The 26,910-nt window shown below is 40.8% G+C and overlaps 1 protein-coding gene across 2 annotated transcripts in view; it reads right to left on the bottom strand.

Moving 5' to 3' along the window:
- COL1A2 (collagen type I alpha 2 chain) overlaps positions 1–24,121 on the bottom strand; it is a 38,384-nt gene extending 14,263 nt beyond the window's left edge. The window contains exons 1-31 of one of the 2 annotated variants that reach the window (XM_052692374.1): positions 23,864–24,121; positions 22,013–22,023; positions 21,391–21,408; positions 20,704–20,739; positions 19,010–19,093; positions 17,647–17,703; positions 15,597–15,641; positions 15,442–15,495; positions 15,097–15,150; positions 14,686–14,739; positions 14,170–14,223; positions 13,901–13,954; positions 12,234–12,278; positions 11,945–11,998; positions 11,791–11,835; positions 9,491–9,544; positions 8,157–8,255; positions 8,024–8,068; positions 7,809–7,907; positions 7,229–7,282; positions 7,021–7,128; positions 6,112–6,165; positions 5,910–6,008; positions 5,078–5,131; positions 4,636–4,734; positions 3,863–3,916; positions 3,101–3,154; positions 2,957–3,010; positions 2,782–2,835; positions 1,906–1,950; positions 291–389 (exon numbers count right to left, since the gene is read on the bottom strand). In XM_052692374.1, the coding sequence (XP_052548334.1) occupies positions 291–389; positions 1,906–1,950; positions 2,782–2,835; positions 2,957–3,010; positions 3,101–3,154; positions 3,863–3,916; positions 4,636–4,734; positions 5,078–5,131; positions 5,910–6,008; positions 6,112–6,165; positions 7,021–7,128; positions 7,229–7,282; positions 7,809–7,907; positions 8,024–8,068; positions 8,157–8,255; positions 9,491–9,544; positions 11,791–11,835; positions 11,945–11,998; positions 12,234–12,278; positions 13,901–13,954; positions 14,170–14,223; positions 14,686–14,739; positions 15,097–15,150; positions 15,442–15,495; positions 15,597–15,641; positions 17,647–17,703; positions 19,010–19,093; positions 20,704–20,739; positions 21,391–21,408; positions 22,013–22,023; positions 23,864–23,933 (1,860 nt within the window). In that variant the 5' untranslated portion in view covers positions 23,934–24,121. The remainder of the gene's footprint in view (positions 1–290; positions 390–1,905; positions 1,951–2,781; positions 2,836–2,956; positions 3,011–3,100; positions 3,155–3,862; positions 3,917–4,635; positions 4,735–5,077; positions 5,132–5,909; positions 6,009–6,111; positions 6,166–7,020; positions 7,129–7,228; positions 7,283–7,808; positions 7,908–8,023; positions 8,069–8,156; positions 8,256–9,490; positions 9,545–11,790; positions 11,836–11,944; positions 11,999–12,233; positions 12,279–13,900; positions 13,955–14,169; positions 14,224–14,685; positions 14,740–15,096; positions 15,151–15,441; positions 15,496–15,596; positions 15,642–17,646; positions 17,704–19,009; positions 19,094–20,703; positions 20,740–21,390; positions 21,409–22,012; positions 22,024–23,863) is intronic. The other variant, XM_052692375.1, reaches the window with a different exon arrangement.
- Between the last annotated feature and the right edge of the window lie 2,789 nt (positions 24,122–26,910).

The raw sequence follows: 26,910 nt of genomic DNA, 5'->3' as shown, positions 1-26,910 counted from the left end.
ACCAGACACAAGAATGTCATTCCCCAGGAGGGTATAAACAGGCTAGTATGAATTTTAGCCAAACTCTCAGAGTAACATATTCCCTCTCATCAGTGATAAAACAAAAAAAAAAAATCCATGTTAGTGTGGACTAGCTGTTACATGGATTTACTACTTGAAGAAAGGGCCCAGTACCTATGATGTGTGTGGATTACCTGTTAGCAGCAACCATTTATACTGAGTAAAGAAGGTTTCTGACTGCCCTCATCTGCAATTCAGTAGTGAGGCAGTGGTAGCTGGAGAAGACATACCTTGTTACCATCAGGGCCTGGTGGGCCAGATGGACCACGGCTTCCAATAGGACCAGCAGGACCAACAGCACCACTTTCACCAGGAAGACCACGCTCACCCTGTGAGAGACAGTTTGATTTGAGTTTTTCCTTTAATTGTTCTGTAGGTTGAAGGTTTAAAAGCATCAACTGGTAGCAGTGACACTATGATGCATTTTTAGCTGAACGAACTATTATTAATATCAGAATTATGCACATTAAATTGGTGGGAAAAACTGGCTTTAGCTTTTGACACAAATAAAGCAAAGTACCAATCAGGTCAGACAATGGACCCTAGAGAAATGAGGGCCACAGAAATTGGCAAATAATTGGTTTTACAGTGGCAAGCGCCACTAGGAAATAAAGGTGACAGCTAAAAACTACTAATGTGACCTGAACATTCTAACAGGGATACATTTCAAAGAAGATATTAACTGGAAATAGCCAGAAACTGGGCTCAGATTCAGTAGATTATCAAATGTAGTTATATGATTTTCACTAATAAAGAAATCTTGGATTATCCCAGCGTAATCAAGCTGAAAAGCAGTGAGTAATCTGATGGATATTTTCAGTTACATGAGAGAATCTGGGGGTTAGAGCAAGAACTGTAATGCGATCAAATAACTGACTCAAGGAGAGATGGCACACTCTGAAAAGCACCAGTGAGACCTCATGCAAGCACTGTGGAAGTTTTAGGAAGTGTTAATTCTGTTATACTGAACATTGCTAAGACCTAATTTGGAATACTGAATGAAATACAATCGGATGAGTACATGATGCTTAACATCAAGCTAGAGCAAAGACAGTTAACTGCTGCTACAATGATGAAGGGAGCTTGGGTTGTATAGATTAGCAAAATGAAATTTTAAAGAAGACATGGTTACTAACAGCCTCACAGCTGACTGATGTAAGAATGAATGGGAGTATTTGTCACTCACAAGTACATTCAGTCAGGAAGGCAGAATGCTTATAGTGAGAGAAAAGAGGAAGAATAGTTTAAATATCAACGTTTTATAAAAAGATTCAGAAAGCAAATAAATAATTGAGCATTCTATAAACTGGAATGTGAGAGCTGACTCCCTATTGCTCTGTGGAGGCTCTCTACAGCCCTTTTTTTACAGTTCAGGAGTGAAGAGAGCTGAGGGCAGTATTTTCTAATGACTATTCCAGGCTCTGGACTCAGCCTACCTCTCATTCACAACACCACCACATGGGAGGCAGAAGCTGGCTAGCAAGGGTGATATAACAAAATTGGTGAGGCTCATAAATCTACCCCTTTGGGTAGATGACAATGGAGTTAAAATTCTCATATGCACTAAGCCTCACTGCAACACTGTAGGACTGTTTTTTTGTCACCTATATTCCCGCTGCTAAGTTAACATAAAAAACATATTTAACCAGATCATCAGGACATCATTACTTGGGTAGCACTTGTATTCCTTATCCAGAAGTTTACTAACAATGGCAACTATTGTATGGTGTGATCAGGTATATCCTGACAAGCAGAAAGAGCATTAAAGATTCTGCTTCCAGGCAGTCCGCTGCAATACATGATATTCTGTACTTGAGAAAAGTAGATTTCAGATGAGTCACTCACCCGTGGGCCAGCAGGACCAGGGACACCAAATTCACCATGGAGACCCTAGAAGAGAAGAGATGGATTGATAAAGTTTATTTCAAGAGCAGACTTATTAGCTCACATTGAACTTTCGAACTTTGTTAATTAGCAGTAAATAGAAATGCTTCTCAACTTTCAGCAGTATGTTGAAAAATCTTCAGACTAAAACCAGTTTTTTAGATACATAAACTGTTTTCATATAACTGCACAAAATCTCAAAGCACACATGCTAAGAGATGCACTTCTCATCTGAAGGGAGTTAGTTACTAAATTTCAAGCTCTTAGGTCAGGCACATGCAGCGCAAACTTTCCCACTGAGTCACAGAATGATTAACTACCAACTTGAACGACTGATACGATGCACAGGATGCACAATTTGCAGGTTCCATCACACACTAACTGTGCAGAATCAGGTGCCTGAATTATCGCCAAGTTATCTCCATTGTATTCCATGTAAACCCACCGAACTTCAGCAGCTGAGCAAAGGCATGCAACTGGAGTAATGCTGGTTAGATTGAACCTTGCCTGTTTCAAAGGAAATCTGGAATACAACGTTCTTCGTGTGCTGGCTTGTCTTTTATGGGGGATGTTTTATTGTTGTTTATGGCCTCAAAAGCAAAGGACTGCTTTTTTTCCTTTTCATAAAGGAACTTTTAAAAAAGGAAGTATGCTCCAAGTGCCAAAGGACCTTCTCCATTTGTGGCTAATTTTAACAAAAGGGATTATTAAACTCTGCATATAACACAGATCCATTTTGGCAAATGGATTCAATGGACTCTTGCTTCACCACAGTTGTTAACAAAAGGCTTATGCAACACATGCCTTTACTTGAGCAGTACTGTATCTGCTACTCACCCTTTCGCCTGGTTTGCCAGCTTCACCAGCTGGACCAGAGGGACCTGGCAGACCCTAAGTGTAAAGAAACAAAGATGCAAATAAAGTTAAGGCAGAACTTTATGCTTTGTAAAAAAAAAAAAATTAAAAAAAAAAAAAAAATAGGTAAAGTAGGGCAGAGCACATAGCTTCTTACCTGGAAGCCTGGAGGGCCAGCAGGACCTGTTTCACCCTTTGCACCTTGGTTGCCCTGGATAGAAGAAAATGAATTTGAAAAATCAGAAGTCACAGTGATGAAAAATAAATCACAAATTGGATTTGTGTGGAGGCTGTTACTTACAGTGACACCAGGAGGACCTTGAGCACCGTTGTTTCCCTCAGGACCAGGAGCACCCTAAATATGTTCAAGCAGAAAGCGGTTATCAAAGTTATTTGTTACGAGTAGTATCTGTCTAAAGTGCTTCTGTGCCAAAACTGAAGGTCTCTGGCTGCTTATTTTGAACTCATACTGCTACATTTAAGTTGAAGCCCTATTTCTTCAACTTGCCCATTTGCTCATAAGAGCTTCACTATCAGAAGGTAACACAGATGCTTACAAAACTAAATTACAATAGGCAATTTTATGTTATTGCAGTGCATTTATCCTTACAAAAAATCCTTTGGAATTACAGATACAGAAATCCAGCAAATAGGTGGCATTTTTTCCCAGAACAGATCAATTATTTGATTCCTTAGTTGAGATTTACAAAGTCTTCCATTTATCAGTAGGAAAGTGCTGAAAATTTACAAAGTAAGATAGAAACTATACACTCTCCACAAAAGTATACAAAGGAATTGCTATTTATGCCTTTTTTTTATAGGAAGCTAATACCCAATAATTAATTACCTAATCCATATCTAACAAGAGTAATTTTCATTTGCACTAATATTAATCTTCAAGTAACAGTCTCCACTGACATGAAGCTATGTGAATGCATTCCAAAGTACTCTCCTGTTTCGTCACCCCTTCATGCTTTTACAAGACAATGCTATCTTATAAAAGAGGCCTTGAAAATCTACATTTTTCTCTCTGGAGGTTGATAAAGAAGACATATTCACATACCCGTGGGCCAGCAAGACCAACATTGCCTTTTTCACCAGGTTTGCCAGGTTCACCCTGAAGGTCAAAGAGAAAAAAAAGAAAAAAAGGAAGTTAATCAGATTATACTACTGGATAGAAGGTGATACTTCCCTGATGAAGGATTCATTGTAACATTAATTTAAAAAGCCACAAACTGCATCTGGCTTGCTGAATCAGAGAAGAGCAATAATGCAAATAAGTATTTTGTCTTTTCCAAACTCCGTTTGATTATTTTTGAGAAAGTAATGCAAGCTCCTGATATGCTGTGCAGTTTCATATGTAATACACTAATACCTATGTGTGCACGTGTGCACAGCAACACCACACATCTGGGGAAAACTATTATCTGTTTCATCTGTGGGTCATATCAAGAGCCTCAGTGAAACTTGATGGTGGCTTTTCTTCTAAAGTGAACGAGATTTGGATTGTGTTCCAAAAATAACAAAGATTTCATGTCCAACTTCCACAGAACTTTTACTGAATTGTATATACAGAAATGAACAAATGGACACAAAGAAATGATAATACAGACATTATTAATCTTGTCACTTCAGTGTCCAAGCATTCCCAATTAAGTATATTACTGTTTATCTGCATTTTAGATAATTGGGAAGCAATTTAAGAAAGAACTCTTGAAAGTGAGCAAATGCCATTCGATATAGTATAGGAATATGCAGATGCATTTGGCTGTTAAGAGTTGGGGACCTACAACTTAGTCTGCAAATAGAAACAGAAACTTTCTCTACTGTACTTACAGTGGGACCTTTTGGTCCAGGGAATCCAATGTTGCCAGGTTCACCTCTATTACCAGCTGGACCGATGGGCCCAACCCTACCATCGGCTCCAGGGAAACCCTAGGAAAAGAAAACACACCTATGAAATAACTAGTGGAGAAAAGTGTACTCACAGAAAGTCACTGTCATTTAACTTTTAAACATTGATCATATATCACATGCACCTGCATTCCTCCCTTTTTCTTCTTTTTACAGAGCTCTGTATTTTTTCTTCCCCTTCTAGGACAAAGACCCCATCTAAGACCCACAGAAATGAATGGAAAGTCTTTTTACACATCTGAGTAATTGATTAGTAGAATCTCACTGGTTTTAAGTAGCTGTATTAGAGTACAGATTTCTGCTTCTTAAATCTTCATTGATGCTTTGTATGCACTGGGGAAACAATTAAAACCAGAGTACTTACAACAGGACCTTCTTTGCCAGCAGGACCTGGGCTTCCAGGTTGACCTGGGAGACCCTGAGAAAGGAAAGGTTTCATGTTTTTAGAAGGCAATCAAACCAGCCAACATTTAAGCCACTTTTTTATTTATTTATTTATTTTTTAAAACAAATTCATGCATGTGCTTGCATGCACATAAATGGGACTGTATGTTCTATCAAATTTACATCTCATCTAAACTGAAGTTTAATTTGGTGGTGTGTGCTTCCAGGCACACAAAAAATGAGGTTAGTGTGTTTTGCTTAGATAAACTCATTTAGGCTCCATGTTAGCAAAAAGTTTGCAGACCCTCAGTAGTTCACAAATTCAGTGAAAACACTCTTCATGAAAGGTGGGTACAAAGGGTAAAAAGATTAAAAGGACAAAAGTCATTGACATGTACATAATCCAGGTGGATCCAGAGCCACTAAAGTGGATGGCTGTTTTCAGTGAAATCATTAGCAAAATAAATTGAAATAATTGAGATCAGTCATCTCGTATCACTGAGGAGATAGACACCTCAACTGTCATCTTAATGGTTCCATTCTATAAATAATAACAAGCAGAACAAGTCAGTGGAATATCCAGTGCAAGAGAATGCTGCTCCACAACCAAGGCTATTAGATGCTACCACATACTAAAGAAAAGAATTTCAATAAACATTTTGATGCTGCTTAATCACTTCTCAAGGATGTTTTTTCAGTGGGCTGATAGAAATAGTTTAATTGTGGCATGAATAGACTTCCTGCAATTGGATTTCTGAATAATTTTATACACAAAATGCAAGTAGTTTTCTTTTTGCACAGTTCAAACTTACTCTTGGACCCATAAGACCAGGCTCACCAGGACGGCCAGCATCACCATTAGGACCCTTAGCGCCAACAGGACCACTAGCACCACGGTTACCAGCAGGTCCCTAATAACAGAAGAAGTAAATAAAAGTACAAAGAGGTAGCAAAAAGTATCACACATTTGTATGTGAAAGAAGATGGTTTAGAAATGACTCAGATAAGCCTTACCATGACACCAGCTCTGCCATCAGCTCCAGGGAGACCACGAGATCCAGGCACACCCTACAAGTGAATACAAATCAAATTTAAAAAGGGAAAGAAAAATATGTTCCTGTGAGGAGGAGTGCCAGCTAACTTTCAGCTTTTCAAGAAAGTCTGCTAAATATGATAGAAGTGCAAATGCATATTGTGAAAGAAATCCCTCTCCCCTCTGATTTCCCTTCTATTTCTCTAAACTCTAATCTGCTTCTATGAGAGCATTTTCAGTGTTTAGCACAATCTTAACAGCGGGTCTGGCCAACAGCTGGGATCACCAACCTGGCAGGTGTTTCAACTGCACATCTCTACAGTGTTACTAGCTTCTCTTGGACTCTGTACAACCTATGCAAGGTGCAATAATGAATTCTTACTTCCACCATTAAAAAAAAACTGATGAAAGCATTGCCTTTTTTCCTAGGCTCTTCCAGTGAAAAAGGGACCTGCACGAAGCTATGTGCCTCCTGAAAGCCATTGTGTTGTTTCTTGGCCCAGTGATAAGCATACTACAAACACCCTTGACGATACTGGGTTTAAACTTCTCTCACATTACAAGTCAGCTGACTATTTCTTTCGAGCACTTATATCTCATTATGAAGCTTTATAGCAAAATCAATGTTAATTCTCTAAATATTAATCAATGGATAACACCATTAAGCAACCTATAATTAATTCAGGGATAAGATAATAATCAGCATTAATGCAAGCAAAAACAGGGTTGGTCCCAACAAATCAAAAGGCTCAGAATAACAAAATGCCCTTTGTCTAGTTGCAATAACACAAATTTAGTCATTTATAATTATTCAATTTGCCTTTGTGAATACAGCTTTATTTCTTCTTTCCTTTTTGCTTTTACTTCTGGAACACAAAAAGAAAACTTACTCTTAGACCAGCAGGGCCAGGGGGACCAGCAGAGCCAGGTTCACCATTGCTGCCTCTCTTGCCTTCCTCACCACTTGGACCAGGAGGGCCAGGGGGGCCAGCAGCACCCTATTTCAGCCAAAAGAATAAAAGAATAAATCAGATGCTGAGCTATAGGTACTAAGAAACTCTATTCACTGAAACAGCACTCACAAATTGCCATACTTACAGGCTCACCCTTGTTACCACTTTCTCCCTTGGCACCAGCAGGGCCTGGTTCACCCTAGAGTCCAACATAGAAAGAGATCCTAGGATTAAGCACCATTCTGAAATTCTTTCTATCTATAAATCTTACCTGTACATTTTCATGAATCAAAAATATCTTTAATCACCCAGTGTCATGCCTGACTCTACTCTGACATAGTCAGTTAATGTAGCTGTACTTTAGGCTTAATGGGCGTGAAAACAAACACATTGAAGGTATTTAGAAATTACAGTACTTGAACTAAGAAAGACTTTGGGCTGGTTCCTGCACTAAGGATACCTCTTGAGGGTCTGATTGTGAGACTTCTATTACATCTATGTTGATACCATCAAGAGGGTCAGAGCTTAACAGTTCTTGCAGCCAAAGTGAGTACAAAGTAAACCTCTTCAGTCTCAGTGAGAAACAGAAACAAGCTAAGATGCTTAATTATACTGAAGCAAGAGAAGTGTCTGCATTAGATGTCTCAAATCTGGAAGAAATACTTCACAGTGATGGATGCTGTATCCAGTTTTCAAATGAAGACATGCAGGAGACAGTCACTTACAACAAGTCCCCTAGCACCACTTGGACCAGCAGGGCCAGGAGGACCAGGAATACCACGGGGACCGGGCAGACCAGGAGCACCAGCAACACCAGGAAGACCCTGTTCAGCACAGAGAAAACTTATTGTAAGCTCATTATCTTTTCTGATGCATTAACTGAAATGTGGTGGTTTTTTTTTTTCCTAAAGCAAATAAGTATGCACATGGCTATACTTACAGCTGCACCTTTAGCCCCAGGAAGACCATTAGCACCAGGGTTGCCCTATTGAGGCAGAAAAAAATTATACTGGTTAATTCAAAGTCTCAAATGCATCCATCTGACAATAGATAAAGACTGGCAAGATACTCACAGGAGGGCCAACAGGACCACTGGAACCAGGAAGTCCAATCTCTCCTCTTGGACCAGCAGGACCAGTAGGGCCAACATTACCAGCAGGTCCAATTTCACCCTGTTTGAGAAAAGGGTAAAGCTCTGTATCAGTATCCAGAGTGTTAGGGCAATTGCAAAGTAATTTAATTAGCCTGACATTGTAAGACAATCCAATATACGTTCCTGTTTCAGAGTCCAGGGGAACAAGAGGCTGAAAGCCTTTACTGGAATTTAAAGGCAGTGAAGCTGGTAAAAATAGGTAGATCCCATCAAAGCTGATGGACAACATGGAACAACAGATGATCAGCATATCTGCATTATTACAGAAAGCTAACCTACAAAATTAGAATTAAGATTCCAGTCTTCTCTACAATGATGAGTCTCCAGCAGTGGCATAAGATGTCTCAATGTGTAGGAGCCCTAATTGACAGTTATCTTGTACATAAGCTGTTGTTTGCATGGATGCAAATTGCACCTGGTCAGAGAACTGCAGGCTATTGCTCACAGTGGTGTAAATAGCAGGGAAAAAGATTCTTGATACCAATCTCAGAAATCAGAAACTTGCATTCACCAAATCCATTATGGAAGTGAATCATGAAGATCAGCCAAGAATCAGACAAGAAGGAAATGATACTGCCCAAAACCTGAAAAGTTTAAATACAGTTTCATCACTGCATCTAATTTCTCCATCAATTTCAAGAACTCAGGTTGGAAGGAGCCTGATACACAACTAAAGCTTCTTTACCCTCCTCTTCTGATGTCAAGTGATGTAAACTGCTACTTCATTATTTGTCATGATCTACATCACCTTTCAAAGGTGTATACAACCACAACATGTAAGATGTGAAAAATTAGGTTACACCTGCATAGCATCTATTATTTGAATCAGCTCCCTCCTAACTCAATCATAGCTTCCAGACATGATTTGCTGGCTATGCTGGCCTTCTGATCTTTTCTATATGTGTGACAAATGAAGATGTCTTGTATTTTGGATGTACAATACAGCCAACTTCTGGAATAGATCACACCCTGGATCCCAAAGCAGGTTACTTCTTCCAGTGATATTATATGGTTTTAAATAACATGTGAACTCTTCAATGTGTGTGTGTGTGTGTGTATCAGCTGTGGAATAACTAATAACTATATCAGCATTCATATAAATATTCCTCCAAATACTGTTGGAATTCTTCCTCATTCTGACCTGTAGCTGACAAGATGGTACTACCACATCAGGTGATTTCTGCTGCCTAACAATACTAGTTACCACATTTTGTATTAACTGTCAAATGCAGCTGCATAAGCAGACATTCATACCTTAGCACCAGGAGCACCTGGGAAGCCTGGAGGACCAGCAGCACCAATGGGGCCCTATGAAACCAAAGGGAAGCATTTGAGCAAAGGCTTTCAATGATGACAAGAATTTTGCTGAAATAAACAAATTTTAAAAAAGCACATTTACTTAGACATTTCTGCACACTGAAATATTATTTGCCTTTTGCAACTCTAAACTGACAGGTTTGGTTCACTACAAACAGTTGAGAGTAAGGTCAATGCAGAAAAAACATTTGCAGTGTATCTGTAAAAACGAATTAAGCAATGAAGCCAAACACCTGAGAAAGAATAAACAAAGGATAGGCATCCTAGACAGACAGGTGTCTGCAAGACAAGATGCCTTGCTGTACTGTCCCAAAACAAATGAGGAGGAGTGCTGCACCCTGCAAACACTGGTTTTAGAGTGGCCATTTCTAACACATTTACAGCATAGGGATGACTGTGTGCACTTTCACACCAGTAACTGGTCTGATCTATTGCAAGAGTCCATTCTTGCAGATAGCATTTTTCCTTCTTCACACAAGAGAAGAGAACTGGTAAGATCTCTGCATCTCTTTGCAACCCAGTGCTTGACCCAAATTATATTAAGGTCATTAAGAATGTCCATGGATTCAAGAAATTGGATCAGTTAACAGCTAATGAAGATAGGAGTTGCTTATAAAATATGAATGAATTAGAAATCTTGATTCATACCGAGAAATATACAGTTTGAGGCAGTTAGTGTGCTTAAACCTCTTCTATGGCAAAAGCAGCAGCATTTCAGCTTGCCAAGGCTACTGTATCTAGTGATTGCTATGAGATTTATGTTTATGATAGGACAAGCTTCTTAGCATACAGTACTCAGACACCAACAGAGAAAAGACATTAATGGATTCATTGCCTGTTAGCCTTTAATGCATAGTACTACAAAGAGATAGTTTTTCTTTGATGTTTAATAAAACATGAAACTCATTCATAGCTACTGGGGATTGATATCTGCTTTTGTGAGCTAATACCTATTGTAGAACTGGTACGTGGATCCAAGGGAATAAAATAGGTCAGCCTACAAAGTGAAGAGGAATTGGCTTCTGGCATTCGATAACTGGGTACGTGGCATTCTCACTGGTTTTGCAGAAGCAAAGAAAAAAGATTAAATGCTCTGTAAAATACCTATGAAAATATAAATGTTCTGAATTTCTATTATAGTGACTCTTCTTACATTTTAAATTCCCAGAGGCAAAGGAGAATAACGATATTTTTGTTCTTGCTTAAAAGAAAAAAATCCTTTACAGAATGCTTGCAACATGAAGACCTAAGCAAAATAACTTTATGGTACGGACACCAAAACCCAATACAAGCTTCTATTGCTGTCCAATCAGAGCAGCATCAGATTATTTTTCCTAGGGTACTTCATTTACCTTCAACATAGCTAAAGCAGTTTGGATCTTCTACAGAGTATAACATCAGATCTTGGCTAAGGTATCTATGTGACTGCATTTTAAATGCTCAATCATGTATATTTTAGAATGCTCTATATAGCAGGACTGGAGTGAAATTCATAATTCTGCTAACGTTCCTACTCTGCTGAAGGACGGCAGATGTTTGCTGTGATGAGGAGCATTAGAATCAACTTTTGGTAAAGTTGACAGGATCACGTATGGCTACATCACTGATGTACATTCTGAAGGCTAGAAGGAAAAGCTATTCTGGCCTGTTTCTGATATTTTAATTTTTTTTTTTTTTTTTTAATTTTTTACAGCTTTGAAACTATATGTTTGTACACACATTTATGCCACTGAAATAAACGAGGTTTACTAAAATCAGTGGTGTGCAACAGCAACACTAACTCCTTTAAAAAGGGTAAATCTGTACTGCAGGTACAAACTCATGTCATAGAATGAATGTAATGCTTTAGAATATATGCAATATTAGCCATTTGCAACATATGCATTAAAGCTACCTTTTAAAAGGTATAATTGTTAATTTTGGGAGGAGAATTCTTCTGTTAGACTGGTGCAAATAAGGATTTTGTTCACCAGCTCTTTTACTATGATGAATTCGTTAGTGTAAATGAGAGATTATTTTGTGCTATAGATATAGATGGGTTTACAATAAATCCCAAGGATCACAGCACATTATCTGCAAAGAACTTACAGTTTTTTAATGCTTTTTGTGGCAACCTATAAAGCAACAAAATACCCACACAATCAACTTCTTTGAGGCCTGAAAAGTTCTCTATAAATGGAAAGATGGGCATAAGGCCTAACAGAGCTAAGCTGTTAAAGATAAAGTCTGGAACTTACTGCAGGTCCAGTGGGGCCAGCGCTGCCATCACTCCCACGAGCACCCTGTAAGCAGAGAACACAGTGAGTAGAGACAGGCAACAGCCAATGATCAGAGAAAGCCACAGTAAGGGGCTGATCTTTGGTACCAATGGACAGCTGGGAAGCCACTTACAGCTGGACCAGGGGCGCCTACTCTTCCTCTCTCACCAGGGAGACCGCGAGCGCCCTGAAAGAGAAATTAGTTCATTTAGATCTGTCTACTGAACAAACATACAGAGTTATTTCACTTGCAAAGTCCTCCTATGCAAAGTGGATTGCAACCAAATAATTCTGTTTGAAATATTAATGTATTATTACATTAGAGCATTTAGCCAGCTGGACTGCCACCGATGAAAATAATTGGCCAAAATGCCAGCTAAGCCACACCTATCAGATTTTCCACAGCAGCACTAAATACTCACAGGTTGTCCTGGGGTACCATTTTCACCAGGGGCACCAGGTTCTCCCTGTGAAAGAAAAAATTACCATGCTTAAATTACTCAAAGAATTCCTTGGACTGACAGCACAAAGCCAGCTAAAGAGGAAATATTCAGTTGCTGTATCCTACTGTTCTCATCTGCTATAGCACTCATACACTGTATAGAATAATGGCACATGAGCTCCTAATGGTGTAGAGGCTGTGACTGTCTCATTATATACTGGAGCAAAGCCAGCTGAAATCCTCCTAAAAGAGAAGGCTTGGAGCAAATTGATTCACTTGCCAATCTCAGCTGTCTTTACTCCCTTTCTTCATTCTGTTATATTTGGACTGTAGTACACACCTAAGAAATAGGACTAGAGAACTGTCAGCTACCAATTCTGATCAAACTGCAACTTTTTTTTTTTTTTTAGCTAGAGAAAGAAAATAATTTCTTTTGCTTTAGGTTAAGGTGACAAAATTCCTAATCTGTGCTGTCAAATGACTAAAAATAAGACAGCAGTATCTGAGTCAAATTCTTATGACCAATCATACTGATATGAGTGAAACTACTAGAACATGACTTATCTCCCTTAATATTAGGAGTTCTCAGTAAGCTCACAGTTTGTCTAGACTGGCCTATAGTGACAAAGTCTGTTCCAGGGCACTAGAATCCTGAGCATATTTGAAAGCTCCAAGCCTTAAATGCTGCAAACTGTAGAAGTTTTTGCCTTAATCACAATTAAATCAAACATCATACTTGCGTTTTCACTTAAACTAGCATTCCTAATAACTGTTCCTTCATTTAATTATTTACTTCATCTGCTTTTAGTCTCCCAAGATTGGACAGAGTGCTTGGTATCGACCTCATTACCAAACTTTCTCTGGAGCTTAACAAGTTGCAGTGATATTGGAAAATACCATGGTACAGTTAATAACTATAAGCAAGTAGTGCTAAGTTCTTGTAAACAAGCAACAATGAGGATTAGAATTTGACCCTTACATTGTTACATTAAAAGTTTTTGAATGCAGACCTACTGTGAATGAATCACTAACATTAAAATTTCCCACAACCCAAAAAAGCAGTAGTGTTTTTTTAAGAACACTGCTAATAGGCACTGAAGTGGGAGTGATAAAGAAATTGAGAGGAAGAGCTTACTAAATGTTTCTAGATCACGTTTAAGGAAAGCTTTCTTAAGCACAGTGTTCTAACACATACTAAGCTGAGGAAGACAAAAAGGAAGAAGTCTGAAAATCGAGTAGCATTAACTCGTGAGAGCACTGCATTTATCCAAAGTTTTAGCAGAAAGCCTTACACTAAAGCATGTATCACACAGCAGAGCTTTCTAGACAAATTAGATTCTCATTTTTAATGTGCTTTAGAGAAAACACCTCCAACTACAGTCTATATAAAGGCAATTATTAGGAACCCAGTTCTGCTGCTCTCACTCATTAACAGTTATTACTTGACTGAGGACTCAAGAAAAAGGCCCTAACATGATTTCTCATCTTGAGTTGCATCTATTTGTCCTACACGATCTGCTGACTTCCAGATTATTGCAGCTGGGCAATATTCAGTGACAATACTGAAGATCAATTGGAGAAGATTTCATACACATTTCTTTAGAAAGAACTACAAATGCATCCTGCATTTTCAGATTTTAAGTTTACCTTGGTGCCAGGAGTACCAGGTTGTCCTTTTTGACCATCCAGACCATTGTGTCCCTATATTGAGTAGAAAATTAAATGTTAAGTATACACTTTCTGACTAAATGCTATACACAAACTGTCATTCTCTTTTGATAGGAAATATTCAAAACTTCAAAGATATTAATGCATTTAGAATACATACTTTTAACTACGAGGGGATCTTCTGGGGTTTTCAGTATCTTGAAGTGCTGTCAGTTAACTATTCAGGGAAGAAGTACACACATACTCACCCTAATTCCCTTAAAGCCAGGCAGACCAGGAGTTCCAGGGAAGCCACGAGCACCCTAAAAAGACACAGAGCACGAAGGATTGTCTCTCATGTTATACAATTAAAGAATAAAGAAAAACCACGTGTCTTTCATTAATGTTAGCAGGTAGATTGGGGTCTTGCTCACTCAAGTGAGAGACAGGGCAATCCCACAATCAGCCTTGTTCTGCTCTAACAACAATCACCTTCATTTCCCAGTTCTGAATCCCGGAAATTTTATTAATTAACCTGTGACATCACAGCTATGTTAGTGTTCTATTTTACCTCTGTTACGCGTAAAGAGGGGTGAGGGGGCAGGAAACAAAACAAAAACATAACTACACAATATCCTTGAAAATAAGAAATGAAACAGAGATGCTGAGATTAATCCATGTAAAGAATATTAATGGATTGTTTATGGAGAGCAATTCAGAAATACCATTAGAGTTTAATTGATATGAGTATTATTTCATGTAACAGACAGTAGATCACTACTTACCTGAGGACCAGCAACACCCCTCTCACCAGGTCTTCCAGGTTTGCCAGGGTGACCCTAAAAAGTTCAGTAAAAATACACTGAGAGGGAAAGTTCATTTCATAAAAGAATAACATAAAGCTTTTTTAAAAAAGAAAATACATTAGGAAAGATTTCTTTCAGTAAGCAGACAACTTGGGAGCTTCTCTTTCCCTATGTTCAGGAAAGAATGTATTTGGAGAGATTTTAAATTTATCCATTTTTCCCAACAGACAGCATCTTCTGTGCTAATAAATAATTATTTCAGGGGCTTATTTATTCTATCAAATATTACAGAACAATGTAAAAGTGATAGCCAATAGAATGCTTAGCTTAACAACTTAATGCTAGAACTGAATCACAGTCCTGAAAGAAATGAAAAACTTAATGACTTACATCTTCACCAGCCTTTCCTGGAGGACCAGGGGGACCACGAGGACCTTGGGGACCCTGTTAAAAATAGATGGAGCATTATGTCAAAGCAAGATGAGTTTCTTCCCTGGTTTCTGACTTTAGTATAGACATAGGAGACTGAACCAACTCAAGGTCCTTAGACACTAACTGCCTTTGCACTTTGTGAGGAGTGAATATGAATGTTCATCTCTGCTTCTGTAACAGAAATATCCAATTCAAACATTCAAGAACAAGTAAGTGGATGGGAGTAGCAGGCCTAAGCATTACAAGCCTATCTTTGCTTGTTATTTCTAATGCTAATAGCGTCTATGTGAAATCTGTACTTACTGTTTGACCAGGTTCACCAGGCTCACCAGGAACACCTTGAAACCCAGGAGGACCCTAGACAGGAAGGGAGATTTTGTTAGCGTTTGAACAAGCTACTTTGTGATTTGATAGGTATGAAAAAAATCCTTATACTGATTAATATTGACTGTACTTACAGGAGGTCCAGATGCTCCAGGTGGGCCTCTAGGTCCCATTAAACCCTAGGGAGGAAAGATAAATAATTAAAAAAAAAAACCCAAACACTACTACATAAATTCATCTATAATATCTGTTCTGATGTTTCTAAAATTCTGGTAAAAATGGTAATTTTCAGTGTGCAATATTCAGATCAACTTTGAGGAAGTTAAAAGATCTGCATGAGGCAGTCATGCCTCTGCATCATGCAAAGGCAGTCCAAATACAAATAGATCTGATGCCAGTGAATCCTGTGAGATAATTAAGAATGTGCCATTATGGCCGAGAACCTTATGGTCAGGCATCTCATTCTATTGTAGCTCATTAACAAATGCTTTCACACACTGGCTCATTCCTGCATACTCATTGCTTTCTCGGGAATGAGCTTCCAGACTTTAAAGGTCATAATGACATATTATGAAAGGCTGTATTTTGGGGCCTGTTAACTTTCAAGAAGAGATACTGAAATAAGGATAATTATAAAGGTAGAGAGGAAAAAAAGGAAAAGAAATGTGCATAAATGTCAGTGTTACTAGGAACTGGGAGACTCGCACATCATTTTGGAAAGCTAATGCAGTAAAGGGCTATAGCTATAGTAGTATACACTAATTCTAGTCAAGAAACTAATCCAAGCTTGTTTCTGGACAGTTTGAATCATCTATCCTGCGTAAGCCCTTTGAATCTGTTCACAGGGTACATTCCATAATTGCTTCCCTTTCTTTTCTGCTTTCCCTCTCTCACATTTTTCACTTGATTTCAGGAAGTTAAAAATCCCTCAAGGAGGTAGAATTTATTGCTTTTTCTGTTGTGAACCCTCACTGAGTAAAAAATTAGAGCTTAGAGTTGTTACACCCCAAATAGTCACCTATATTACTGTCAGACATCAAAAGCCAAGCTTGATTAAAAATTATCCTGTATTCCTATAGTTATTATCTAAATGCAGGTCAACATAAATTTCAACAATTAATTACAATATTTTGGGGAATAGTAATAAATACTTGACCAGAATAATCCTGGGCAGTTTTCATCATGCTATTCACCCACCCATCAGACTCACTGTCTGTAATGTTATTGAGATAGGCAAACTTAACCCATAGCTTTGCTGTCTATATGCACTGAAAAATTCTTGCTAACATCAGCAAGGGTTAGAAATCTGTGTAAGGAGGTAGTACACACTTTAGATGCCAATATCATATACAGTAATTGGCAAAGATTCCTCCTCAGAATAGCCTTGTAGTAGCAAGTCATACAACCATAGAATCATAGATTCTAGATAGCAAGTGCTAGCTTTCAATAGCTCAGACTCATAGAATCATCGTAGAATCATCATAGAACTACAGAATGGCCTGGTTGAAAAGAACCTCAAATATCCAGTTCCAAATATCCAGTTCCAAATATCCAGTTCCAAATATCCAGTTCCAACCTCCTGCTATATGCAGGGTCACCAACCACCAGACCAGGCTGCCCGGAGCCACATCCAGCCTGGCCTTGAATGCCTCCAGGGATGGGGCATCCACAACCTCCTTGGGCAACCTGTTCCAGTGAGTCACCACCCTGTGGGTGAAAAAATTCCTCCTAATATCTGACCTAAACCTCCCCTGTCTCTGTCTCCCTGCCTCTGGGAGAAAAAATGGTCACCAACTGGATCTGAGATATTGAGTTACTTTCTAGAGAAACGTCTCCTGTAGTCAGTGTCTCCACAATTGATCTCATTCCTAAAACAGAATTCTCCTGTCTCAGCACAGATGAAGTACACTGTATCACAGCAGATGTGCTATCTGACATCAGATTGATATTCACTGATTCATGAAATTGCAATGAGAATACAGTAGTGCTATATTCAAGTTGAGGACACAGTCCTAAGACTGTTATCAGACACTTCATGTTGTGCTCTATCTAGGGATAAGTTTACAACCTGACTACATATGGGATCAAAACACTAATTTTAAAACTATGCTGTGAGTTAACACAGCTGGAGTAGACTTAAATACGTGTTTATGCAAGTTACCAAGTGTTAAATCATATACTTGCCATAGGTCCGGGGCCAAAGTCAGCCGCTTTAGATGGATCATATTGAGCAGCAAAATTCTGTAGATGAGAAATTTGAAATAATAATTACTACAATTTCTACTTTCGAAAGCATTGATAACCCTCATTCTACATGTATCCATCATCTCATTTGCTAGACAATATGTTGAAGCAACATATTTAAAACTCAGAAAACACGACCCTATTACAAATACATTTCTATTCATCTGTTTCCAGAAAGACTTGATTTCATTAGGAAGGCCCTTTCACACATTGGCCTCAACTATCTACCAAGTAGTGACATACAGGCCCTGAAACACTGTGAACTGAAATATAAAGTATGTAGGTACAATGCCCATTAAAAAATTGAAAATATTCTTGAATCCCTTAAATAATTCTGTGTAATTTCCAATGACAAAAGTTATGTGTATTTTTTTCCCCACATTATTTAAGTAAAATTTACAGCCCACCCCTGACAGAGTGTTGGATGAAGTGGGCCCATCAGCTTCAATAAAATCTGTAGAGCATGCAGGCTTAGAAACACTGCATTGGATTTTTCACTTTTTAATCTTATAGACAAACACACATCTAGCCTTCTTCACTAAAATGGAAAAAAGTCACATGCAACACAATTGAAAATCCTTTTCTTGCTTGTTTTATTAGCATATTAAAATAAGAAAAAACTAATAAAAACAGTTGGGGTCTGCTAATACAAAAATAAATTTTAGCTATTCGCTCTGAAGGGAAGTGTATTCTTCCATGCAGGAGGATTTGTAACATTCAAAAAAACCACTGTCTTCATGCTGTCTGCTAAATGTCAAGCAAAGAGTTAAAGCCAGCGTTCTTCAGAGCATACACAACAGACACTTTTGCAGAAGCTGTATATATACCTGTCCACTTAATGTTCTGCAGTATTAATACAGATAGATACAAAAAATTCTGAAGGAAGAGAGGTGCTGACTTCTAAGGATGGACTTCTAGTTGAAGGGTACTTTTCTCCAGCTTATTCCTATACAGTTGTTTTCTCTTGAACATAACAGCCCTTCCATGTAACAGCAGAGGCTTTGAGTTGACTCCTAACTCATAACACATTATGGTGGAGCAAATTAAATGCTGATAAACAAGGTTGATTTGCTTCTATGCATAAGACTCTGTTGAATATAGAATCCAAAGCTGCTGAGGAAGATACAGATCCTAAGAAGAGTTCCACTGGAACTCAGACCACTAATCTCATGCTAATCACACAAGATTGCTTCCTCTACTCTCCAGTTCAATGTCAATGTTTCCCAGTAAATATTCATTTAGTCTTTAGTTGTCACAAAGCAGAGATTATCAATTTCAGTAATAAAAAGTTTGGATGTCTTACTCCGCCAAGACCTGGAGGACCAGGGGGGCCTGGAGGACCTGGTGGACCATCTTCACCATCTCTGCCTGGTGGACCTGGTGGACCCTGGAGACAAAACGAGGATTATAAAGTGAGCATTAGAAGTAGCTCATGAAGCCTCTGCAGTGATAAGACAACCAGGTACCTACGGCACACACTGTAGCTATATGCATAATCTCAATATATGACTAACATCTGAAAATGAGCATATCCTGAGTTCACACTGCCTTGCCACTCCTCATTTCAGATATACACCATAGTGCCATTTTTCAGAAGGTTTATAAGGGTAATATTGGATCTGTACTAATAACCTCCAAACTGAGAGGTAACAAAAGCCCGGAGCCATGAAAACCAGGTTACCCATGTGGACCCATACAGCCTGTCAGACACTGTTAGTGGGAGCTAAAAAATTTCCCTGACAAACTGAGCACTGGCAGGTCAGCCCTAAAAGCATGAACTAACAAAGATCCAGAACAAGTCAAATGCTGGTTCAGATTACTTGCTGCTAAAACTGCAAATCCGACCACAACAAAATACTGCCTCTCTACTGGATTTGACAATACCACTCTGCCATCATTGTAATGACCACTCCTCAACAACTTGAAATGACATACATTTGGTCCTGAATATTTGCCTTCACACTCTATCACTCTCAATGCACAAAGCTGGTCAAGGTTCGCTATCACAGTATTTGAGATGAAGCATCTGAGTCGGGTTAGCTAAAACCCATATTCAAAATCTTACAGATTTCAAAAGAAACAGAACTAGACTTGCTATCTTCAAACAAAGAACAAAGTATGTACCTCATCGCATTAAGCAGATTTAGTCAGTGGTAGTCCAAAGCAAATATCCAGCTGACCACATAGATAAACTCTTCCTAGCAGCTCTCATTGTGTTTGTCTGCATACTAAGACCTAAGAAACTTTCAATAGCTTCCTATCAGTAACAGGCATTTTCATTTTCAGAAGATGATACCAAAAAATACATAACCACACATTACTCAGATAAGGACATGAATTACAGAATACAACTTCACAAAAAGTAGCAGTGATGCAGAAGCAAATTAGAAAAGCAGGTATTAGCAATATGAATGGACATCACAATTAAAGTATCCAACCACTTCCATCTATGGCTGTTTTTACAAAAATCTTCAATGGTATAACATCTATTTTCATTAATAGTTATCAACAGGAGAGCTTTTCCAAGCTACCTTTGGAGATACAGGAATTGAATGATCCTCAAAGAATGATCTTTGTCTATTTGGGTTTTATGTAAAGAGCTTCTCTTTATCCTATCCTGTTCAAAGACAGCATCTGTATGCAACAACTTTCTCTTCTGCATTTTCATGCACTATTTCCACTGGTGCAGTTGGAAAAAAAGCTTTTCAAACCATCACTTGGAATGCTAGGTTGCTCTCCAAACCAAATCACATCTGATCAGGCACAATAACTAGTAAGTTATTGTGTTATAAGTTATGACTAGTAAGTAAGGTTGGTGAGATATTGCCAGTGTTAGCATTGGTACATAGACAATTTGATTTCTTTTTAATTAAATTGAACTTGTAAGCTTCTAAAGTAACATTAAACTCACTAATAGCTAAACTTAGCTTTTTCCTACTGATCTTCCAGTAACTATTCAAAGACCACAAATAACTGAATGTCAGTCTACTTCCTTACCCTTTCTCCCTGTGGCCCTTTGTCTCCTCGAGGGCCCTGTTGGAAGAAAATAGAACTTTATCAGTTACCACGGAAATTTTTCCAGGACAATACTGGGAAAGAGACACATGAAGAATCATTGATGTACATGAAAACAGGGAAAGAAAAATGCACAGACAGGTCCTAAGCTTATTTTCCATAGTATATCTTTGACTTCAAGATGCTACTAGAAACAGATTAGTTACTATCATCACTACATCAGTTGAAGTATCACTGCACAGAAGTACAGACACAGTTTGTTTTGTTCTCTACTGAGTAACTGTCTGTTATTTAATAACAAGACCTTTCAAAATGAAATGGTTATCTACTTAACCTTTGAGATCTGTACAGATAGTTCTGTACTGTTCAATTCATGAAACCCTTCCAAAAGAACTCTTGCTGAACAAGAATCCTTTCTTGATGCAGTTGGATTCTTAGTATGCTTAGTTCTTCTCTTGGATACAGCAGTTTAAATCCAAAACTTGCATTTACCATTTTGCTAAGTTACTGCACCCACTGTTCTCCTCTTTACATCTTGCTCATCTCAGTGAGCACTGGGAAATAATGACTTTAGTCAATTTTGTCATCCAACATTCCACAAAATATTGCTTTGCTCAGGAATATTTGATGTCATCTACAGGTCCACACAAGAAAAATGAAGCTGCTTACCTTCCGCCCTGCAGATGCCTGGAAGAGACAAGGCAGAGAATTAGAAAAAAAAGGTACAAATTATCCGTTTCAAAAAAGAAAGAATTTAAGTTTGTACTCTATTTTATCTCCTTTCAACCCTACAATTTCTGTCAGCACTCTATATTTAAGTATACCCTATGCTTTTTAAATTACTAGCAAGGTTAAGAGTTTATTATATAGTAAAGATATATGTACCTACATTAGAAACTTCTGTTGAAGGATGGCAATTTTATACTTATTATAGCCTACAAATATAACATAAATGAAAATCACACCTGAATTCTCTCATAATCCTTCCGTGCAATGAAATTTAGCCTGAAGATTCGCCTTCTCCACCCCAAACTGCCAGGTATGATGCCCGAACACCAATGCTCTGTTACTTCTCCTCATGGTCTTTACACCTACGAAGGCAGTCCCTCAAAAAGGCCAGCCCACTGCAGAAATTGGGGTGGGTACATTTCAAGGCAAGCCCTTCAGGACTGGTATCTTCCCAGGGCCACCTTGGGAAAAGGTTACTACGTAATACTGCCCTGACGAGGTAGTGTGGCTTCTTAACGGAAGTTGAAGATCAGATATTAGATTAAAAAAGAATGATACTGACCTCACTCACATCTGCCGAAGGAAGGGAAAGAAAAGAAAAAAAAAGAGATAATTAGAATGTGGATTCTGTTCTTTTAAAAGGTTTACACTTCAATGTTTTTGAATATAAATGTGATTTTTGTCAACTTTCTTAATGCAATTGCTTTCTCTTAATGCCATTATATCAAGCTGTGTGAACCCACAGCCATGACTGTTATATTTTCCCAAATCAAAACAGATCTTTAGATGAAATTAAAGCAACATTTTCTACAATCCTCCCTTAAATGTGCTTAGAAATACATATCTAAAAAAAAAAAGAAACAAAACCCAAAACAACCTCATATATATTTTCACACGTACATGCAACAGCTGAATAAACCCAGACATGACATACATGAAAATATTAATTAGAAGGGGTAACTTCAAATTTTAATATAAGCGGCCCCTTGTACTCTTATGGAAAATGTTAAAGAACATCTATTTCCAGTATTCCCTGTAAAACATCTTCGTGTAGAGCAGAGAACTATCTGAAGCTGTCACCCACCAAATGGAAGGCAATTTTCTTTGCATGCCATTTACTACAAAGAATGCTTTTGCTAATTCATTGGAGAAAATGATTTTCAAAGTCTGTTTTCCAAATTGCAAGCAGCAAGTTATCTATTTTGGCTGAAACGCTTCACACCACAGTTCAGTGCCAGTAACCTGATGCGTTACTCTCTGGCTTTTGGACATTCCTCCCCCTTATAAAGTGCCACTTGAGCAATGAATTATTACAGTAAATATAAGCTGTTCATGCAGCAAAAGAAGGCAATACTGAAGCGCAGAACAACACTAAGCTAAAGTACGGTGGATTACAGATTGCCTATAGCAAACAGTGTCTGCTTTCAGGAGATGGTGGCACAGGGGGTATGTGGGACTCCCAGCCGAGTCCCCTCAGCCGCCCAAAGAGCTCCGGCTGACGCGCTCCGACCGCCGCCCGTCACCAGGGGGAGGCGAGGGGCCGAGGGCGGCCCGCAGCGCGCTGGGCCTCAAGCGGGGCCCCCCGCCGGGCACGATCTCGCCGCAGCTCTTGGGCGTCGGCCACGGGCAGCTCGGCCGGGTTCTTGTCGGGTAACGCAGCCAGCCTCCCCCCTTCCCCCCGCAAAGCAGTTTCTTCTAAGCGGGGAGGCTGGGGCAGCGTTTCCCTGAGTGCTGCAGGGCGAAAGGCAAGGGAAAAGGTGCGCTTCTCCCCCGGGCACGCGTGTGGGGGGAAGACTCCCTCCTATCACTGTACGTGCAGAGGGACTGCGCTGCTCCCACAGCAAAGCGCGGGAGAACCAAATCCTCATGCCAGGGAGCGGAACCCTTTAAAATCTCCAACAGGAGCTGATATCCCTGCTCGTCCTCTCCTCTCCTGCCTCGTAACGCCTTTCCCTCTCAGGAGACCCCAAGGACAGCGAGGACCCCCGTTCTTGGGAACTAGCTGCGCGGCCGCTCCGCGCTCGGCCGGCAGGCGGCGCCATGGCGCGCGGCGACGCGGCACAAAGCGGCGGAGGGACGGGGAGAGCCGCGCCCGGTCCGGGGAGCGCGGAGTGGGTGCATCCCGGCCAGCACTCTGCTCCAGGACTCTGTGCCTCTGCACCTGGAAGAGGGCTTTGCGTGCTCCTTAGGATGCGAGCGCGTCTTCTGTTTCTTTTTTTTCTTTCTTTCTTTTTTTTTTTTTTTGGAGGGGGAGTGTTATCTCGTTGGCCTTTTGCCATCCGTTGGTAGTTCTGAACTAGAGGCGCCGCTCTGAGACGGAGGTGGCAGCTTTAGAGAGGGTCTCCGGAGCGCACAGAGCGGGACAGCCACCCCCTGCCGCCACCCATGCCACGAACAAGCGGAAAGAACTTACGTTGGCTTGTTGCTAGGTATGAAGTTACTGCGAGCAGCAACAAAATCCGCGTATCCACAAAGCTGAGCATGTCTACTTGCTAGACATGCAGACTCCTTGTGTTGCAGAGCCCCCGGACGTGGTTGGCTATTACGTGCAGGACGCGGGCATACAGTCGCGAGGAGTAACTCCAAACTTAGCAGAAACCTGCTGCCCGGGATGCTAAATTAATCAAGCCCCGCTCCGCCCTACTTATACCGCAGGAGGGTCCCGCGGCTGCGAGGCACCGGCAGCGCTGCAGCCAATGGGCGCGCGGCGACCGCGGGGCCCGCGCGGCTCCCAGCGCTGTCACGTGCTCACCGGCCCCATCCCGGCGCTGCTCGGCTGCGGGGTCGGGGAGGGGGGGGGCGAGGGAGGGAGGTAGGGAGGGAGGGAAGAGGAAGGCGGCGGCGCTAAATTGGTTCCATGCTTTGAGGACGTGGACACTTTGAGGCTTTCGGGAGGAAAATCTGACTCGCCGTCTGATTTTTTTTTTTTTTTCAGACGTTCCCCGCCCCTCGCCTTGCTTTGTTGGCCTCGCCGGGCGGTGGGCAGCGCCGGGAGCGCGCTCCGAGGGGTCTCGGAGCCGGAGCTGTCCAGGGCCTGGGGCAGCGGCCGGGGGAGGGCTGCACCCCCTGCCCGAGCCCTCGTACCGACCTACCGAAGGCAGCGCCACGCGCTCCCTACGGCGGACGAGGGGCCGCAGCTCAGCCCTTCCCGTCGCGGCTGTCCGCTCTCCTCACGGAGGTCCCTGCGGGCACGGAGACGCGCATTCCCCCTCCCGGCCTCGGAGCGTGCGGCACGGGGCCGCCTCGGGTGTCCCCCGTCCCCAGCGCACCCTGCCCACGAGCCGGGAGCCGTGTGGTGACTGTGGTGTCGGAGGAGGGAAGGCACCCCGCAGCCACACTGCGCGCCCGGCAGTCAGCCGAGGGGATCTCGCCACGTCCGATTCTGCCTTCCGGGGTGGGGAGCCGCACAGGCCGCCCGTCGGCTCTCAGGGAGGCCGGGAAGAACTGCGCTCAGACTCCCCCATTCCCCCGTCGCCAGCGGGCTGCATCACTTGGGGTCGCCCATCCCGGCCCCGCAGCCCATGCGAGCTGACGTGGTGCCGTGCCCGCCGGTGCCAAAGCGGTCAGCCGGCCCCTCCGCGCGCTGAGGGGAGTCCCGGATCGGCGCGGGCCCCTCTCCGTGGCGGAGGGGGAGAGGAGGGCGTGGCGGCCCGCTTCCCTCCCCCCGGGTGGACCCACCTCGCGGGTGCGGGTCGCCGCGCTGGCGGATCTCGCTCAGATGCTTCAGCGAGCCGCGAACGGCCGCAGTGCTTGTGGGGGGACGGGCGGGACCCGCAGCCCGTCCGGGAGGTGCCCGGCTGAATGCAGCCCTGCGGGGAGGCTGAAACGCAGCGCTAGCGAAAGGGAATCCAACAAAGAATGTCTGACCGCAAAGTGGGCGCACAGGGTGGATGGGGATACAAAAGCTGTAATAAATGTGTACCGCTTGAACAGAACTGTTTCAGACTGTTTCCTCGGTGTGAATTGTAACAATTTAAATCAAATAGGATGTAAAACTAAGCTGGGCAGCAAAGTGAGCTGCTTGAAAGTTCACGTAAATCTAAAGTTACTTAGCAGGCTTCAAATAACTTGAAATAATGATTGAAATTAGACTCAAAGTGCTGCAGCTTGAGTCCAAGAATGACTATTTCCTGACTTCTCCATTTCCAGTGAATAGCAGGTTTTTTCAGTCTTGTCCCTTGAAATCAATCATCTAACCCTATAGCCACAGTTTTTCTTCATTTGGTCCAACAAATTCTCGCTGTTGCATCAGCAGAACATTCATTGCCTGATTATAATGAGATTCAGAGCATTTTGTGATGAAATCTGTTCTAATGGTGTATATATAATGTCAGGTAACTACTGCTTGCCTACTTAAATGCATATTTTCAAGAAACAATAGCCCTTCTCTGCTAATGGAATTCTCTGGAGCTACAGGAACGTGGACATGTATCCTGATCAAACCAAAGTAAACCACCATTTCCCTCTATCCTCAAATTTCACACGGAAAAGATGTCTCCCTCTCTCTACCTCGGAAAAAAAAGCCCTCAAAGACATGAAATTTCAATTATTCTCCTACCACAATGCAAAAGGCTGAGAGAGGGATATAACCAAAAGCTCAGCAATGCACATTGTGCATTACAGCTTCCCAGACTTCAAAAGATACATTTTTGGTGTGCTACAACCATTTCAGGATTGGAGCACGTAGTTAAGGATGCCCTTGCCTAGAAGAAAGAAAAAAGGAGTTGGAGATACAGAAGAATAATTCAGTGGTATGGCTCTTTCCCCATGACTGTAGGTCTCCTATGCTGAAAAAACCATAACTGAAGTTCTGTAGTACTGGCAGCTTTGATAACAGTGGTGCTGTTCACAAGGTATGGACCATTTGGACATTTTCTTATCTAACACATATCCATAATTTTTTTTTTCTTATTTTTGAAGAAAGAAATAGTAAGGGAAAAGAGGAAACTCATTTTATCTCTACTCCTGAATTAAGAAAAGTAATATTACTGCTTTTGGAGCCATTAGCGTAACAGAAAGTGATTTGATCAACCAATTTACCAAGGAAATATCTAAGAACTCCTTTTCCCTTTGCATCATATTTATTTAAAGAAACTATTTCACAGTGAAGCCAGTAATGCCTGTGGCATAATTTAAGCTGAGATCAATTATAATAAAAAATTATCTTTGGAAAATTTTCTGTGAAGTCAAGCTTTGAAATAAATGACTCTCCAGGTAATGTCAAAGCAGGTTTGTTTCTTATTATTTAGAACAATTTATGAGAATGCAGACCTAAAATTCTGAAAGCTATAACTGTTTTCAGTACATACGCTGGGAAGCTTTTGCCCTTAGTGCTCTTTCCAAATTTATTATCCATCCATCCATCCATCCATCCATCCATCCATCCATCCATCCATCCATCCAGTTTAATACTCTTTGGCTAGTACTATATTACAAGAACACGTAGAGCACTGCCAGAGC

The sequence above is a fragment of the Tympanuchus pallidicinctus genome, unplaced genomic scaffold (assembly GCF_026119805.1).
Source record: "Tympanuchus pallidicinctus isolate F22 unplaced genomic scaffold, pur_lepc_1.0 scaffold3, whole genome shotgun sequence".
Classification (NCBI taxonomy): Eukaryota; Metazoa; Chordata; class Aves; order Galliformes; family Phasianidae; genus Tympanuchus; species Tympanuchus pallidicinctus.
This window is presented reverse-complemented; position numbering and strand designations above follow the sequence as displayed.